Source organism: Ochotona curzoniae, unplaced genomic scaffold (genome assembly GCF_017591425.1).
Source record: "Ochotona curzoniae isolate NIBS_2020 unplaced genomic scaffold, NIBS_Ocur_1.0 scaffold_2587, whole genome shotgun sequence".
NCBI lineage: Eukaryota > Metazoa > Chordata > Mammalia > Lagomorpha > Ochotonidae > Ochotona > Ochotona curzoniae.
This window is the reverse complement of record NW_024467096.1, coordinates 28,675,000-28,694,056: the sequence shown is the minus strand read 5'-3', so window position 1 is coordinate 28,694,056 and position 19,057 is coordinate 28,675,000. Positions and strand designations below refer to the sequence as shown.

Here is a 19,057-nt window from a genome sequence, read left to right as displayed (position 1 = left end):
TTCTTTCTATTCTTTCTCCCTCCCTCGCTTACATCTGGGAAACTGGGCTGTTGGTCTTTGTCATCGGCAAGAGTGGCGTTGGGGGCTGGAAGAGTAGCCCAATGATTCTTTCACTGTTGATTTCTGCCTTCTGCATGTGGTAGGTCATGGATATTAGTAATCCTGATTAGGAGATGAAAGCTGCCTTAATAGCTCTGGCAGGACTCACATGTGTGGAAATCAGAGCCATGTTGTAGACTGGAACAGTGTGAGAAAGGAAGAAACCACGGGAGCTCCTTAAAGGTGAACGGTCCAATTAATAAAACTAAAATTGTATCTAAATCTAACACAAAACTGTAGAAATTAGTTAAATTACCCAGTCAAAAGTTAGGGTGTTCTAAGTCAAGGTCCTGGAATACAAAAACACTTTAATAAAAACACAAGGTAGGTTTTCTGTAAAATGCGATAAATAATAATGTACAAAATAATGGAATTTTCTGGTATGCAAATATTTTAAAAACATGTACACTAGTTCAAGCTGTTAAATTGTATTTTATTTAATATAACGGATGATATTAATAAATATACACATATTTTAGTGAAACATTAAATGCATAAGTTCACCAGCTACAAATATTTTAGTAGGGCCAAGTACTCTACGTTTGAAATATGGCCATTTTTGAAATGCATAATGCACAATTATAATAATGATATTACTTACATAGCTACTTTGAAGATTTGGCTAAAACATTTGGATCTCTGCAGGTCAGAACAAGAGTTCTCTACCTAAGACAAGTAAAACTGTATTATTAAGGAAGTGCCACTGGAGTAGACAATGCCATTGCAACTATTTTATCTTTGGAGAAGACAATAATGTACACAACAGTATAAAATTAGTTTCATTACACTAGCACAGAACTAGTAATCTGCATTATTTGCAATAATCGAATGCTTTCGTATAATTGATATTAATCGCAGTGAAAAGTAGATGTGAGTCATAGGTTCCCCTTGAGAATGATCACAGCTGCTTTAGGACGAGCTGTTCCATCACTGCTGAATACAGCTCAGTCCAGAGCTTTTAGAAAGTGCCATCTCGAACTGAAACAAACCTAATTCTATCAATGCTAAAACAGAGTTTTCATGACTTCCTAGAAATGAAGGAGTCCCTCTTTATTACATTATAAGACCAGTTGCTGCCTGTCCTCAGGAGAACGGAGGTCTGTGTGTGGTCAAGTTGGCAACAAGCCAGTTTCCAGCCAGTGAGAGTCTGCTATGCATTGCTAGGAGATGTATCTTTCACATTCGGAACATGGACACAGTACTTGGCAGGCACTTGACCTCACTTGGTAGTTCAGTTGGTGTTCAGATGTTTACTTAATGGAAAAGCAAATTATACAGTGACTTCCAGTCATGTTCCCACAGAACATCTGCCGTCCATAAGTTAAATCCAAATGTTCCCTGCAAAATCAAATAATGATACCATATACCAAATTCAGAGCAAATAAATTTAATAAAGTTGATAGAGTTGTCTCAAACTTATGATTCTCAAACTAAATTTTTCTTATATCTTTGTTGTCTTTTTTTGTTTTAATGGTAGCAAGAAAAAAAATCTTGAAAACTATGAAATGTTATGCATGCATGCTATTAGAAAACCTGAATCTGTTAATCAATATATTATACTGCTTATGGAAATATTCTTGTTTTTGCCTTTGTGATAAGAGTCATATTTTCTCAGAGTCAGTGTGTTCCTAGTTCATTGTCAGGATCATTATGTAAACATCTTGATGTACTCAAAAGATTATGCCACCTTTGGGGTTCTTTCCAAAGGAATACTTTCAATGTATCATTAAGAATAGGTTTTTAAGGTAAGGCTACCAAATTCTATTATAAAGTGAAAACATATGCAAGATTCTAATATTGATATTACTAACGTTTTCTTTTTTCTTTAATACTTAACATGTAGTTTAAGGAGGTTGGTATTAAGAATTTTTATTATGTATGTATGCATCACTGTATTACAATTTTTGGGAAAATTTCACAACATACTTTCGGCAGTTAGCTTTAAATAATGAAACTTCAGTTCTTAGCATAAACAGCCCTGAGAATAAAGCATTCAAATTATAGCTCAACTAGAAATAATCTAATTGAGAAACCCTAGAGTACAAAAACAAATTCCAGAAAAAAATTTTAAATAAAAAAAAATGTACCAACATTAGAGGCACTACCAGACTACAGTACTTTTTAAAAATTGGAAAGACTTTGGAAAAAGAACAAACATATAAAGCTGTGTGTGCACTCAAATAGTGCAATAATGAGAAACTGTGTCCCCAGATTTCATAGCCTAAATATTTTACTGCAGCATTTCCTACTAAAGATATTCTCTGGCTGCAGAAGTTTTGGTATTACTTTAAAGCAACAGTACAGAAACTGTACCGTGAAGGGAAACAGTCATGGGCTTCAAGCCTGGCTAGCAGCAAATTTCTTCAAGTGATTGACAGACCCCAGAGAGGCGCATGAACAAAACATCACAATTATGTTTTGATGCAAGTGCAAAGTCAAAGGAGCTGTGGTTTGAGCTATCTCAAAGGGTATACAACCTTTTAGTAAATGAGCTATAATAACAATCTTCTTCAGTAGAAACAAAATGTTACAGCAAGAAATAAATATTCATGTTAATACAATCAACATTCCATACAATGTCATTTGTGACATTTAACACTTAGTAAAAAAAACCACACACACATGCACACAAAACACAAAGACTACCAATAAACTTCGAAACACTTCTCTAATGTCGAAAATGAAATGACTTCTATTAAAAATATTTGTCCCCTGCTTTCCTTTTTAATGCAATTTATAAAGCTTTACTGAATGAAAATTTTGCCCTAAAGAATTATCTTGAGTCATGTGAAAATAAAGTCTCAAATCTTCAAAATCTATACGTATAGTTACACAGAGTATTTACATTTCATATATACTTAAAATGAGATATTTATACATAAATATCTTTTGCCATTCAAGTATGAAGATAGAGATGCATTCTCATAATTTGTACACCCTTATATCTCAGTTGAAAATATATTTACATGAAGTCGGACAAGTTAAGGACAAAGACATGCTACAATAAAGAATAATACTAGTTCAGAACACTAGCATCGTTGGCTGGGGCCATCGAACTGATCAGCAAGCAGCATGAGTGATAAGTTTCTGGAATTCCTGTGAGTAATAACAATGTTGACTGGCGGCAGGTTACACATCCCAGGGTACTAAGACCTGGAGGAGCATGTAGCAGATACTTACACAGAATACTGGAAAGAAGTTAGCCTAATTCCTAATTGTGCTTTAGATGGGCAAAAGCTAACACTGCTATACTAAAAAACATTTAAGGACCACCTCCATATTTCTTGTGCTTTAGAATTCACCTTGCTTTTTTTCTTTTTTTTTTTTTCTGAAAGTATCTTGCTTCTTCTCAAAGGGTCTGTTGAATTTAAGACAGAGTAACAAATTAAGTCTGTAAGACTGGAGTGCTCTGCTCCCAGTTCTGGTTCCTACTGCTGATTCGGTTGGTTAGGTCATCATGGAGATTTTGCTAGAGGATGAGAGTAAGGGTCTTTAAGAGGCCAAGGCATGATGTGGGGTGAGGAGGAAGGCTTCAGAATTAAAAAAAAAAAAAAAATCAAGGTATTACTTAGATATGATTTGGCTCTAAGTTTCACTACAATATAATAAATGTAACCAAGTCAAAGATGCTCACAAACTCTAAATGTCTTGGAAACATACATGGGACTCAAAAGAGTACAGAGAAATTCAGGCTGTCACTTAAAATACCTTTTAAAATAATTAAATTGTAGGATTCTTTCTCAGTTATATATCATACTAGTCATTGAATTAAGTCATATGACAATCAGAAAACATACATGTTTATAATAAATTTTTGCACAAAGTAGCACTTCTTCCATGATTATTTTTCATTTCACTTTAGCAAAATGGACATGAATTTTACAAAGTCTTCAAATAAAGTTAAAGAATTTCCAGTTTTCATCTAACAAAATATTCTATTGCCCAAAAATCTACTCATAAGAAAGGAATAACTGGTGATAAATGTTAACTTTTCACGAACATTGTTGGAAGGAAGCACTGCACAGAATCTTATAAATGCAGGTCATTCCTCTTGATGTTGGGATTGCTGGTGGTGTTACAAAAGTCAAAAACAGAACCTGAAAATAACTCTGTACTACTATGCTGAGTACAAAAGCAGCAAATGAAAACCTACAGCTTGATGCAAACCCTTTTCTCACATTTCTCTTCTTTACAGACTAACTTGTTCACAAGTGTCTACTTCAATAAGTTTGTGAAAAATGGAATTAAACGTAAGTTTACTTTGCTGTGAAACATTTGAAAATCCCATCACAAAATTTATTCCATGAAGTTTTTGCTTTGAATTTAACAGGTAAATCAACCCACCTTTTAATTTCATTATTGGCAAACTTTATGAAGTAGTGCATATTCATAGGTTCAATGCACAGGTTCAATGTGTTAACTACAAGAAGGTACTTCCGTTTCACCATATAGGGTGATTTCAGAGTTGCCAAGGATAGTATGATGGAGGGAAACATGTAGTTGTACATGCCCACCAAGATAACTGACAGTTTTGATAACATAATTTTGTAAAAAGTTTTTTTTTTTTTTTTGCCGTACTGACAATTCCAATCCACAGTTCATAGATTCTATACTATTAAGTCTGAAATGAATACAGAGCAAATCAACCTAATGTGGCACTGTAATACCACTCTATGTTATGCTGATTTCAAACCCTGGTTTACTTATCACTGACTAAAAAAAATGACAGAGTAATTTTATCACACAAATTATATTTGCTGAAACTATCTTGTCTGATTCTTGGAGTCACATACTGAAAACCACAGGAATGTTACAGGGAAGAGATCTACAAAACTACGGAAAAAGAGTCATATATCTTATTTTCTTAATTTGCCAGTTACTTACAAAACTAACCCAGTATAATGTCAAAAAAGTTAAAAAAAAAAAAACAAAAAAAAAAAAACAAAAAACCGAGCTGGCTGATGAAGGCCATGGCTTTGGTGGCTACTTATAGCCAAACTTGACACCTGCAAATGACCCAGGCCTAAATGGTTTATTCAGGCCTGATGTCTGCCCCGCCTTATTTGCAGGGCTTTATGGCTACAGCGTATTCCTCACTCATTGCACACATGACGGACACCTAGAAGAGAGAGAATAAAAAAAAGGCAAGAGGTTATGCAGAAGGCAATACACAGAGAGAAAAATCCATTTAGCTCTTCACACAGCACACCGGTTTACATATCTGCGGATTATTTTGTGCATATTGACTTTGAAAAAGTGGGTTTCAAAACAAATGATCTTCCATTAGTGTTTTCTAAAGTACAAGTGTTCCAATTTGAGTTTGTACGGTCATATGCAAGGAACAGGGAAAGTGAGAGCGATGCCCTCAAAGGTACAGCCAAGACAAAGCAAATCTCCTTCCTCACTCTAACTTTCTATAGCTCACATACGGGTCTTCCCAATGAACTTAGAGCCGACAGAGACCACACAGAAAACAGTGAGCCTTGATGACACTTTCTTTGGCAACGGGTCACCTTACAGAGATGAAAATTTGAAACGCTTGGCAGCAGCCCTTCAAAAATATTTCCTATTTAGTATATTGTGCTTAAGAGTTAATAAAGATTTTAGAAAATGGTATAAACCAACCTCTCCCAAGCCTTTACCTGTACATCTTCGCCTGCGTTGTATTTTCCTTCTATTTCTTTGCCTAGTTCACCTTCTGGCAGTTTAAGATCCTCACGAACTTCACCAGTTTCTGTCAGCAGGGAAAGGTAACCATCCTGAATGCATATCAGCTATTAGAAGAAACCGTAGCATTCACACCGATTAGATCATAGCCGTTCGTCTGTGCTGCTTCCATGACTAAACTGCAGCCCGCAAGAAACTGTCTAAGCATGCAGCAATATAACGCGAATATATTCTTGGTGCTTGAAAATGCTAAAAATACAAGCATATGAAATATGCACAGAACTCAGGTGTCAAGTGCACCGCTAGCTGTGCTCACGCCTCCCTCGCCCAACATCAACCTCTGCACTTCAGGCGGCTCGGGATTCACGGCGTGTCCAGAAGCGTTTGTCTCATACAAACATGACTGCTTTGGGGCCAAAGTGGAATAGCACAAGCACTTCTGAGCAAAATGTTTTCACTTACACATACATCTTAGAAACCCTTCCACGACAGAAACTACACAACTGCATGCATATACTGTAATTGAATTAGTCTTTTCCCTTTAATAGGCACAAGAGTATTTTTAAATTTTTCATCATTGCTAATCATGCATCTTATAATTTGCTTAGAAACAGTTAAGTGGAAATTTTGTTTTCTAGTGTACTACTAACAACTTCAAAAAAAAATTCAAACAGCTTACTGATGATACATGAATGAAACAAATCCAGTCATTAACGCATACTGCGCATTAGCACAATTTTGAAATAGCAGGATTTGTCCATTACAGGAATGAGAAAATATATATTCTAAAAACCATGTACACCTGTATTCCAAAAGCACATATGCACTCTCAGTGTGGCAAGCAATCTAGATGATTTTGTAAACGGCAATTGTTCAGAATGACAGCTGCTAACACGCATGAAGACTTTTCAAAGACACTCCTTGACTTGAGTCCCATGAAACAACCCGGACATACTACTGACATATTTCTAGAGTTTCCAGGCTCTCTTCCACGCACACCATCTACCAAGTTCATCCATGGTTTTCCACAAACACTCCAGCCACCGCAGGAGATCGGAGTTTTTGCCCATGTCTAAAATCTTAAATGAAAGAAAACACGAAAACTATAGCAAACGTTGTCCAGTCACCTCTTAGTCCCTCAAGCATTTGGGAGGTGACGGAGTGAAAGAGAAGGAGCAAGGGAGGTGAGACAGAGCAGTCATTTTAAACCGACCGCATGCTAACAAGACAAATCTTTCCCATTTCTGCTTTCAGCAATTTCCTGAGGCGAAACTAATCTATTTTAAGAGTTAAAAAATTCCATTGCCTCTAGCGATTGAACCATAGCAGCAAGATGATAATATTATTATTTTGATAAAAATGAGCCACCGTTATGTAAAGAAATAAGGATTAAGAACCCATAAATTAAACTGTGGGGTAGAATATATAGAATGTTTCAGTGCCAAAAGTGTATAAACATTATAAAAGCACATAGTAAAAATACACTGATAAACTTTACACATCTTGTTAAAAATATTACCATCAGAAATTTTCAATAATAAAAAAAACCAAGCTATGGAGAAATAAATAATACAAACAAATAATCTGATACTTTAAGTTACTTTTCTATTAAAATTTTCCCAAAACAAGGGTGCATCTATATTCTTACATAACTAGTCTAAAATCAAGACATTCATTTTTTATTCATTTATTTTTTTAAAGATTTGTTTTATTTTTATCGGAAAGTCAGATATACAGAGAAGAGGAGAGGCAGAGAGAAAGATCTTCCATCTGATGATTCACTCCCCAAGTGACCGCAACAGCTGGTACTTCACTGATCTGAAGCCAGGAGCCAGGAACTTTTTCCAGGTCTTTCACGTGGGTGCAGAATCCCAAGGCTTTGGGTCGTCCTGGACTGCTTTCCCAGGCCACAAGCAGGGAGCTGGATGGGAAGTGGAGCTGCCGGGATTAGAATCAGTGCCCATACGGGATCCCGGTACTTTCCAGGCAAGGACTTTAGCTGCTAGGCTACTGCGCTGGGCCCCGACAGTGTACATTTTTGTGCACATTTTCCTACCTTTTTCAAAGTACCTTCTGTCTATAGACTTAGAAGGCAGAGATGGAGACTATTCTAAGGAAATTTTAATTTAGTCTTTTTTTTTTTTTAAAGATTCATTTTGTTTAAAAAGTCAAGTGTTATAGAAAGACGGAGAGACACAGAGCAATATCCTCCAACTCTTGGTTCACTCCCCAAATGGCCACAACAGCCAGAGTTGGGCTGGTCTGAAACTGGAAGCCAGGAGCTTCTTCTGAATTTTCCATGTTGTGTGGATGCCCAAGGATTTGGGCCTTTGATTTCTCAGGCCATTAACAAGGATCTGGATTGGGAAAAGGAGTACCCAGGACATGAACTCGCCTCCATATGGAATGCCATTATTGGCTGATGGAGGAGTAGCCCGTTAGGCTACTGTGTTGGCCCCTAATCTAATTCTGGCATTTCTAGTCATCTGATCCCTTTAGATAATTTTTTAAACAACCTTCTCTTTTTAGCATGGAATAAGCATTTTTGTAATGCCAAGCAGGTTAGAGTAAAAAATCTCTAAGAGATAATCCTCTTTTACACTGGTATACTAAGGTCCTTAATATCATATATTACATTGGTACCCAAACGTGGTAGCTCATTTATCAAAAGAATATAAGTGTCCTGTAAAAAATGGGTAATTCAAGGTCCCAATCAGTAAGTACACAACATGAAAACAGAGCAAGCTGTTGTATTAGATAACAAGCAACTATCAAGGACCATTTGTTGGGCTTGAATCAGCTCCCACAGCCAAGGTTAGAACAATGTGAGAATCAATAAGGTTAAAACCCACAATGAATCGAGACACAAATACGCTTTAAAAGCTGAAGTTCGGGCCCAGCGCGGTGGCGCAAGTGGTTAAGGTCCTCGCCTTGCACGCCCGGGATCCCATATGGGCGCCGGTTCTATCCCGGCAGCCCTGCTTCCCTTCCAGCTCCCTGCCTGTGGCCCGGGAAAGCAGTCGAGGACGGCCCAAGGCTTTGGGACCCTGCACCCGCGTGGGAGACCCTGAAGAGGCTCCTGGCTTCAGATCGGCATAGCATCGGCTGTTGCGCTCACTTGGGGAGTGAATCATCGGACGGAAGATCTTCCTCTCTGTCTCTCCTCTCTGTATATCCGCCTTTCCAATAAAAAAATAATAAAAATAAATCTCTAAAATAAAAAAAAATAAAGCTGAAGTTCAACGTAAACGAAATTATTTCATTGGTCATCTTCAGTAAAGGCTAGAAACTAACATATTTTGAATGCTGGTCATTGAAGAGAAAGAATCAAGCTCCCTATTGTTTTTGCGTATACATACACAATGTTACAATACTTCAGAAGGTCCATGGAAATGGAACTAATAGGTTTATTTTGGTGAAAAGAATTTTGAAATCCACTAATAGAGGGGGGCCTTTAAAACACGCATGGAAAATATTTATAAAAACACTATTCAGGGGTTTTAAAATGTTTTGTACCCAATGATCTTAAATTTCAATTCCATTCTCCACAATGTTTTTTTAAGTATTTATGAATATACTGTATCTCCAGCAAAACAAAAATTTGGCTGAAAGGAAGTAATTTAATAGAAGCATTCTGGCCAGAAAAAAAAAAATAGAATGTCAGATTACTACTTTGTCTGCCTTAATAAATTAATGGGTTGTGATAATGATGGCAAATTTGATAACAGTAGAAAAAAAGGTGCAGCATTATATACTGGTGGTTACACATTACATGGCCTATGCAGTAGCCTGGTCGAAAAAAGAAAGAAAATAAAATATCTAAACTGGATCAGATCCAGTCTCTAGTTCCTACAAAATTCCAGGAAACATGACAGAGGAACATGTAAATGACAAAGACACACATTAGAAAAACCCAGACAGTAGGAAGGCCTGCAAAGAAGAAAGTGATCCACTCTGTTCACCAGAAATGCAGAGTAATGGAGAGCTGCTGAGCACATGTGTGCGAGGGCAGAATTTACTAGATTAAGAGAGTTAGAGAATCAGCAATCAATCTTACTATGTGGACTAAAATGCTAAAAATAAACACTACCATCAATAACCTCCAAAACTCGAAACACAAATTTTTAAAAATACAATTAAGAAAATATGCATAATCATGGGCTATTTGATGACATTTGTTTTTTGGGGGGGAGAGGTGATGGCATTTGAGATAGAGGCTGAGTAAGCTTGCCATGTACTACTGGTAATTACAGGAGCTGCGTGATGGATATGTGAGGTTCATTACACTTGTACTTTGAAAATTTCCACAGTAAAACACAGACATGTCACGACAGATCAAAATTCCAGGAAGAGTATTGTATTCCTGACCTTCTTGAGGCCCAATAAGCTAAGGGGGTGAAGCGTGAACTCAAAGGGAAGGAACGAGGCAGTAGTGACCGCAGATCTGGTTCACCACGGAGTCAGAATAAGAAAGCACAGGAAAGGCGGAATGATGGGACATACCAGAATGTTGGAGAAGATTTGTCAGCATTGCAGGTGCCGTCTCATCCCTAATTTCTGAATTTATATTTTGTTTCTCAATGTATTTCAAATCAGACTTTTTTTCTTAAAAAGGTAAACTATTCTGTTCTATTTTTTCCTTCTTTTTTTCTCACGGCTCTCAAACTGCTGGTCCCTAGAAGAGACTTTGTTATTATACAACCCGAACAACATCATAATTGACTGCCGTGTGATCTGACCCACCAGACCATGAGGTGGGTATGCACAGCTGTGCTCCACCAGCAAGTGGAAGCAGCAACACGAGATCACCTTGTGCTGGTCCTGAGGACACAGACAGCTGGTGTGAGAGGTAGGTCAGACTCAGGGAGCGCCTTCTCCCCCACTGCTGGATAGGGGTTTCCCTGTAACCAGCTGATGGATAGAAGAACTCAAAATGGGTATTAACCATACATATGACGGCCTCACTGAGAGGTGGTGCTGAAAGAGGGGATGGGAAGAACTTCATGCAATGGATCTAAAAGAAGAGAGAATCACATTTGGGGCTTTACACCGATCATGGGCAATGTTTAAGAGTTGGGCTACAAAGTCAAGGACACCGGAAGACCAAGAGAGGAAAACTGCCAGCAATAAAACCTAAGGAAGTGATACGTGGAATGTTGACAGATTTCTCCAAATGGATGCTCTATCCAGATGACTGTTTACCAAAAGGTATCTGCTACAGATGAGGCTTGCAATAATTAGATGGACAAATGACACTCTGCGATTGTCACTGGTTTCGTTCAAAGCACTTGATGGCATATAAGCTGGTTGGACCGCCCACACCGACTGAGCACTTCACAGAAGCAGCTAGCAACATGACAACACGGTACCCTTGCTAGGACCAAGAAAGCAGTGGCTTCTCCTTACAGTCGACTGTTACTACGCAGCATGATCTGCCTTTCTCACCGGTCTATGATACAAATCCCATCTGGACTTACAGAAGGCCTCTTTCCTGCCACAGTATCTCACATGACATCACTTCTGACAAACAACACATTTTACAGCAAACTAACCCAATTCTCAGAAAATTCACTAGTTCATGTTATCATCATTCCAAAACGGCAGGATATGTGGACTACTCTATGAAAAACTCATGAAGGCACATGTTCTGTGATACTTTTAGGCCTAGGGTGCTGTTTTTTTATTTTACAATATATTCTAAAATAGGATGTTGTGCTCTTTCTCCAATGGGTAGAGTACACACGTCAGGAATCCAAGCTAGTGAGTGGCTCTTCTCTTCGTTATCCTTAATGGTCCCACAGCAAAATGTTCGATGCTTAACATTGGGATCTGCTGCTCTATCGGTGGAAAACACAAGAATCCCACAGAACAAGTAAAAACCATAATAATAATTTTTAAAAAATCGCCATAAGTTGAAGCTCCAGGAATTTATATTATTATGACTTTCTTTGCCTTTGCGGTTTTAAATTGCTACAGTAAAGCTCAACACACATTATCCTAGCAACGTAACACTTATCTGAAGGTTATATTACAACTGAATAGTGGTAGTTTTGCCAATTGTTCAAAATTCCACAATATATGTTTGAATATATCCTGCAGTAAATAATTTTCCTTTGGAAAATAGTCTTCAAATGGTAGACAAAACTTCAGGGTTCACACAAGTATAAGTACTTCTAGAAGAAGTCATGGAAATTAGCAATTCTAATCTAAGCTAATCTTAGAAAGGAAGTCAGGAGATAATTTTTCTTTCATCCTGAACTTATTTTAAAATACAGAAAATTAAAACTATAAATATGAATGTTTCTTTTCCTAAACAAAGATCTACTTTTTGGAAACTTCTTATTGACACATTTATTTTTTCTTATAGTTTTGTTTGCTTAATTTGAGACACAGAGAGACAGGAAGGCAGAAAGAGCCAGCTCCCATCTGCTGGTTCTTTTGTGGACGCCTGCCACGATCCAGGGTCAAAGCTGAGAGCCAGGAACCCAATCAGTGCTCCCACCTGGGGGAGGGGAAGCAGAGTACTGGAGCTAGTGATGTCTCTTGGGGTCCGTGTCAGCAGGAGCCTGGAACTGGGAGCCAGGGCCAGGTGACAAACTCAGACACTCTGAATGGGAATGCAGGCGGGACACAGGTATCTTAACCAGCATCTTAATTAATGAGCTCACCTCAAGCTCTGCTTTTATACAACCGTCGCTACATATATTACCCCTTTGCTGACTGCCAAATCGGCACTTGAACTACTGTACTCAGCATACACAAAGGACTATATGTAGCCAAATAGCAGAGTGGGATTTTGATCAAGGCAAAGTGGCAGCTTAAACACAAGAAAGGCTCCCAGTTCTGACCTCGTTAAATGAATAGAAACAAGTGTTCCATATGACTTGGCAATGAATAGGATGTGAAGATTAAGAGTGTATTAAACCATGCACTGCTTGTTTTTGTTTTCTTTAAAAATGATCATTTTTTTTTTTTTTTGGAATAGCTGCATTGTTGCACATGTACTCTGTGCATTACCTTTAATCTTCACAACTTTCCTTTTTTTTTTTTTAAGATTTATTTATTTATTTTTACAAAGTCAGATATACAGAGAGGAGGAAAGACAGAGAGAAAGATCTTCCATCTGATGATTCACTCCCCAAGTGATCGCAACGGCCGGTGCTGTGCCTTTCTGAAGCCGAGGACCAGGAACCTCTTCCAGGTCTCCCATGCGGGTGCAGGGTCCCAAGTCTTTGAGCCATCCTCAACTGCTTTCCCAGGCCACAAGCAGGGAGCTGGATGGGAAGTGGAGCTGCCAGGATTAGAATCAGTGCCCATATGGGATCCCGGTACGTTCAAGGTGAGGACTTTAGCCACTAGGCCAAACTGCCGGGCCCCACAACTTTCTTTTTTAAGGCTTATTTTATTTTATTGGAGATGCACAGTTAGAGGGAGAGAAGTAGAGAAAGAGAGTTAGAGAGATCTTCCATCTCCTGGTTAATTCTCCAATATCTACAATGGCTGGAGCTGGGCCTAGCTAAGCCAGGAACCAGGAACTTCATCTGGGTCTCCCACGTGGCTGCTGGGGCCCAAGCTCTTGGGTCATCTTTCATTGTTTTCCTAGGTACATTAACAGGGAGCTGGATTAGAAGTGGAATAGCTGGCACTTGCACCATCTTCCTTATGGGTGTTGGCACTGCTAAGTCACAGCTCCAGCCCCCACCCGCACCCGAACATTTTGAAGTATTAACTAATTAAGCACCAAAAGGATCCCCAAAAGATTTTATCAATCATGTCTCCATTTTTACAAAAAAAGAAATGGTGGCAAGAAAGGTTATGTAACTTCACCCAATATCACAGAGCTAGTATGTGTGATCTGGACCACAGTGCATGGACTACACATATACCAAGGGCTGCAACCAGGGTGAACCATGTGACTGGGCTTAAAGAGAAAGCAAAGCCCTCAACGATCAGACAGCACCAAGGTACAACATTTTCGTAAAGTTTGGTTGCAAAAATTTCACAATGAATAATTATCAAAAAATTAAACAAGGGGTTAGCACAATAGTGTTGCAAGCTACTCCTTCAACCACAGTGCCAGTATCCCATAAGGATCCTGGTTCACAACCCAGCTGCCCCATTTCTGATCTAGCTCCATGCTTATGGCCTAGAAAAGCAATAGAGGATGGCTAAAGTCCTTGGGCTCTTGAACCCATGTGACCTGGAAGAAGCTCCTGGCTTTGGATTGGCTCTGCTCAGACCACTGCAGTCATTTGGAGAAGGTACCTGCAGATATAAAAGTATATCTCCTTATCTCCTGTAAAATCTGCCTTTCAGGGCCCAGCACAGTAGCCTCTTGGCAGAAGTCTTCACCTTATACGTGCCCAGATCCTATATGGGTGCCAGTTCTAATCCTGGAGTCTCCGCTTCCCTTCCAGCTCCCAGCTTGTGGCCTGGGAAAGCGGTTGAAGACGGCCCAAAGCCTTGGGACCCTACACTTGTGTGGGAGACCTAGTAGAAGTTCCTGGCTTTGGATTGGCTGAGTTTCAGCCACTGCAACCAATTGGGGAGTGAATCAGAGCATGGAAGATCTTCCTCTGTGTCTCTTTCTCTGTGTATATCTGAGTTTCCCATAAGAATAAATAATTCTTTTTAAAAAAATCCTATCTGATTTTTAAAAATCTGCCTTTCAGATAAAAGAAAAGAAAAAAATGAGTAGCTGATACACTGTGCCCAGAGCCACCGGTGTGGCAACCTGGAACAAAGTATATGCCCTCCTGAAAATGATCTTGACACTGAAAAGTGAATTAAATAAAAGCAAGGTCAAAATGACTCATTGTTCTTTTCTGCCTTGGGCTCCTAAACGGTTTGGTATTGTTAATACTGCTGTATTTGTAATGCTGTAAATGAGGCAAAACCCCCATTTACCTCGTTCATATCATCCTAGTCTAAATCATACTATTTACCCAAATCAGAATCAAGCCACATTTTTCCATGAGTTCAATCTTGAGTTCCAATTCATTATTGGACTGTCTGAGTATGGTAGTAATTATATGAATTGCTGATACTGTCTTCCTGAAACATATGGGCAAAAGCATTTTAAATGTGACTGAATACCAAGAACATTTAATATTCAAACTAATTCACATTTTTCAGAGAGGTTAAAAAAGAATTGGCCAAAAAAGAAAAAAAAGGAGTTTTTATGCCCAGCCTTAGTCCGTTGCCCCATCCTGACCATTCCGAATGACCACAACAGCTATATTTACAAAATGTCATTTAACACATATGTGCGCATCTCATTGAACTGAATGATTCAACAATGATGGCTTGCTTGAGTTTAGCTTTATCTGGGTAGAAGAGATACAACAGAACTATATTTTGCTGTAAATCTATTGTCAAGGTATGTTTTCTATCCACTCATTTAATCCTCACACTACCTTGTTCTGCTGAACAAGGCTCAGCGGGACTGAGTGCTGATCCAAGGGCATGGAGTTAGGAAGCGGCAGAATTCAACTGGGATTCTGGGAAAAACAAAACCTATCTGCTATCATGCTAGGATAATTCAATTTTCTATAAACGGTGCAAAGTAATCTAGAAAACAATTTCAAATAAGACAGTGAAAACATACAACTCTTTACTGGATTAAAAGTGCATCAGATATGTTTGTATGTGGACAAAGAGCAAATCACTGGTAAATTGCAGCTGACAGCAACATGGTTTGCTAATGCATACAACAGAAGGTGCGCAAATCAGTTTATGTTGAATATAACAAATCTGTCAAACTTGTATTTTTCTTACATAAAGTGTACAGGAAAGAGAAACTGAAGATCTTAAAAAAAAAAAAATGTGTAAGCTTTGATGAATCTGACCTTCCACCAACCATGAGGTCAACTGTTTGGTTAACATCAATACTCCAAACAAAATGCTATCATTAAACACGATATTCCCAAATGCACAAACGTAACAAAAATTTGAAGCTAATACACAAAATTTTAACAAAAGGTCACAGTAGGGTCACTGAACATAAGTAAAAAAATCACATAGGTTTTGTAAATTCTTCAGTTGATTCTTCATATTTAAAATTCTTGACTGACTTTCCCCTTTCAATATCAAACCTGATATTCATTAGTATAAAACCTTGGTTGGAAAAACTGTTCCTTGAAAGTCTTTGCTCTGATCAGAAAAATTAAACATTCAAGAGGGAGTTATCTAAATATGAAATATTTTACAACAGGGGGAATAGTAATTTCATTAAATATTTCACTTATTTATAATATATAGTCGCTTGGTCTGAGACATACTAAAAAAAAAGTGTTCAGCCTTCTAAAAATGCAAGGATGTTAAAAAAAAAAAATTGGAAAGTATCCCAGATAAGAAACACCGTTTAAACATCACTATTTCTTCCATTTCTAAGGTAAGTGGCGCCTCATAATTGGCTAGGAAAAAAGCTACAAAATCACTCTTGAGGTTTGCCAACTTAGGACTGAGAGCAGAGAGCATCTGTACCTTTAAGCAATAAGTAATGTATCCCAGAGGGAAATGAGTACTCACTTGATAATCATTTCTCTTAATATTCGGAACATCCATGTTGTGAGTAGAAGGGCAAATATCCTCGTATTTTTTGCCAGTGAAAATATCAATTCCAACAAGGTGAACCTGAGAAAGGGCAAGCGGAGACCTGCTTAGTCTCTGCCAAGTGGACCACTCATTACAGACACAAAGTGCAGAATACCAGCACTGATTAACACAGACTCTTTCCCCTCCTTCCAAGGTCGTCTGATTTTAACTTTCTAAAAAATATATATACGGTGGTAACAAAACTGAGACGCAGTTAAATAAAAAAAAAAAAAAGCTGAAGTTAGGTTTCTCAGAACTGTTAAAACATGTTTTGACATCTGCAATCTGAATAGATCTTCTAGGTCACTAAGATTGAAGAGCTTCGTTTTCAATCAATGAAACATTACGTGTTCAAAGCGATGGTGGTTCAATCTATAGTCATGAAAAGAAAAAAGCAAAACCCTGCTTCCTACAAGAGCCTCAGTAACGTCAGGACCTAAACGGACCACCGCGGAGGGCACCTGCTCTCGGAAGGGCGCTTACCTTCGCATGGCCGTGCTTCCCAGTTTTGGAAGTTGACATCTCCACTATCTTGCACGGTCGCCCTTTGAGCACCACGAAGCCGTTTTTGCGCAGGGCCGAGCACTGCATAGGATAGGTGCTGGAAGCCCCGGCATCTCCAGTAGTGAAATCGATCTCGTCGGCCATGGTGGGCTTGGGACTGTATGCAAAAAGTTTGTTTGCTTTTCAATAACCAGCATGCAGGCAGGGAAATACCTCACCTCCGACAACTGACCTGCCCAGCATCTCGGGTCTGTCGTTTTTGCATTTACAGGATACCCACCCAAGATCAACGGGTACTTCCCAACTCTGGCCTATGCAAACTTTTCCAGCCACAGGGCGGGTCCAGCGGGAAGTGAAACCTCCCGGAGCTCACCGGGGGTGGGGGACTCGTGCCTCGGGCGTTCCCCGGGGCTGGGGGCTGCAGGTCCCTGCCCTTGTTGCCCCAAGGCACAGACCTGCCCGCGCCACCACGCCTGCATCCCCGCTGCAGGGCGCCCAGCCCAGGCCGCACGTCCCCAAGGAGGATGCTGGATGACAGGACGCGCTCAGCAGGACCTGGCCCCTAGGCAGCGGGCATGCATCACGCCCTCATCCCGCACATCTCCCAGGCTCCCCTCGGTCGGCCGTCATACCCTCACGCAAGCCGGCCCGGCCGGCTCCTCCAGGGCCTGCAACCCCGCGGGTCCCGCGTTCACCTCCAGGCCCCAACCCAGGCATTTTTTCCTTCTTCCTCCGACCACCTTCCCTCTTCCCTCGCTCTGGTCCCAGTTCCAGTCAGCTTTTCCCCAGAGTTTCACCTTTCAGCATCCACCGTGCACCCCGCGGCGTCCGCCTGCGCACGGGCGGCGGAACGCTCCAGCTGCGGTGGATGCGGCGGCGGCCGCGGGGCTGAGGCGCGGGGCGGGGCCGAGGCGCGGGGCGGGGCCAACACGAGGGGCAGGGCTGAGGCATGGGGTGGGGCCGACGCGAGGGGCGGGGCCGAGGGGCGGGACCAAAACGCTGGGCGGGGCCGTCATATGGGGAGGGGCCGGCCCCATCTCAGCCCCACTTCCGCGATAGGGCCCCGGCCGCCACAGGTACAGCCTCCGAGGGCTGCCATTGGCCACCACGCTTCCGAAGTCCCTCCCAGTCACGTGACATGTGCTCGGATTAGTGTACTTCCGGTGTGCAGAGTGCTCCCCCTAGGCAGTGCAGTTACCGAGGTTAAATTCGCTGGAAAGAAAACTTGTGCCCTGCAACTTTGAATTCAGGTCTCAGTTGGTGTGGATTGGAGCCAAGCCTCGTGCGCTTGTGGTCCCTGCTTGGTTGGTGTGGTCCCTGCTTGGTTGGTGACAGTCGTCAGAACCCGTGAGGCGGGGGCATTCGCCACGAACTCGTGGGAGCTGTGGAAGGTTCTCGAAGCTTTGACTTTCCGGTACTTCCTCCTTGGAGTTGGAACCCAGCTGCTTCCATGGTGAGACAGTGGTGATGAGTGCGGTGAGTAGGGGCTTCCTTAACATCTCCGGATAAACTACAGTGTGCCAGCTCCTTGGAAGAAGGGTGTTGAGGCAAGGAGGGCTGGAAAGGTTCGGTGACTGAACCATTCTTTCTCCCAACCTTGGCATTCTTAAGAATTTGAAATCTCTCTAAACCGCATTGGAGTGAGACATGGGATTGTCTTTGGAACCGGTGAGCATGAAGTGAGAACAAGGTTCCTGACATCATGTGCTCCCTGTTACCCAGTTCCATTTCATTCCCAGCTTTCACGTGGCTGTTGACTACAGTACACACACACACACACACACACACACACACACAACACATTTGCTTTCCAATTTCGCCTTCACAATAAAGTGACTCCCACAGTCGAAGGCCAGCCTCTACCTAGTATATGAGTGAGCCAGATTAGAACCCAGGGTTCCTGAGTCCAGCCTACTTTTCCTTACACCACCCACGCTTTCCTCATGGTTGCTAGAATGATTAGTAGTAGTGGGGGGTTGCTTAGGTAGGCAGTGTTGCGAGTATCTTCCTCATTCCAGAAGTTTCCTCCAGCACTCAGTGCCTGGCATCCACAAAGAGCTGCCTTTACTTGCCTTTTTAGTTATGAAAAAGGTCAGAGAAAAGTGGATTGTCCTAACTGACAGGGCCAGCCAGTCAGATAGCCAAGACGGAAAGCTTAGCTGGGTTAGCCTGAGACTTACTCTACCGACAA

The 19,057-nt window shown here is 40.6% G+C and overlaps 1 protein-coding gene across 1 annotated transcript; it reads right to left on the bottom strand.

Annotated features, from left to right (window-relative positions):
- Window positions 1–517: 517 nt before the first annotated feature.
- EIF5A2 (eukaryotic translation initiation factor 5A2) lies at window positions 518–17,021 on the bottom strand. Its single transcript, XM_041002942.1, has 4 exons — window positions 16,846–17,021; window positions 16,297–16,401; window positions 5,742–5,873; window positions 518–5,218 (listed from the first exon to the last, which is right to left on the bottom strand). Exons 1-4 carry the CDS (start codon window positions 17,008–17,010, stop codon window positions 5,159–5,161), a joined length of 462 nt encoding a protein of 153 aa, XP_040858876.1. The 5' UTR covers window positions 17,011–17,021; the 3' UTR covers window positions 518–5,158.
- Window positions 17,022–19,057: the final 2,036 nt, after the last annotated feature.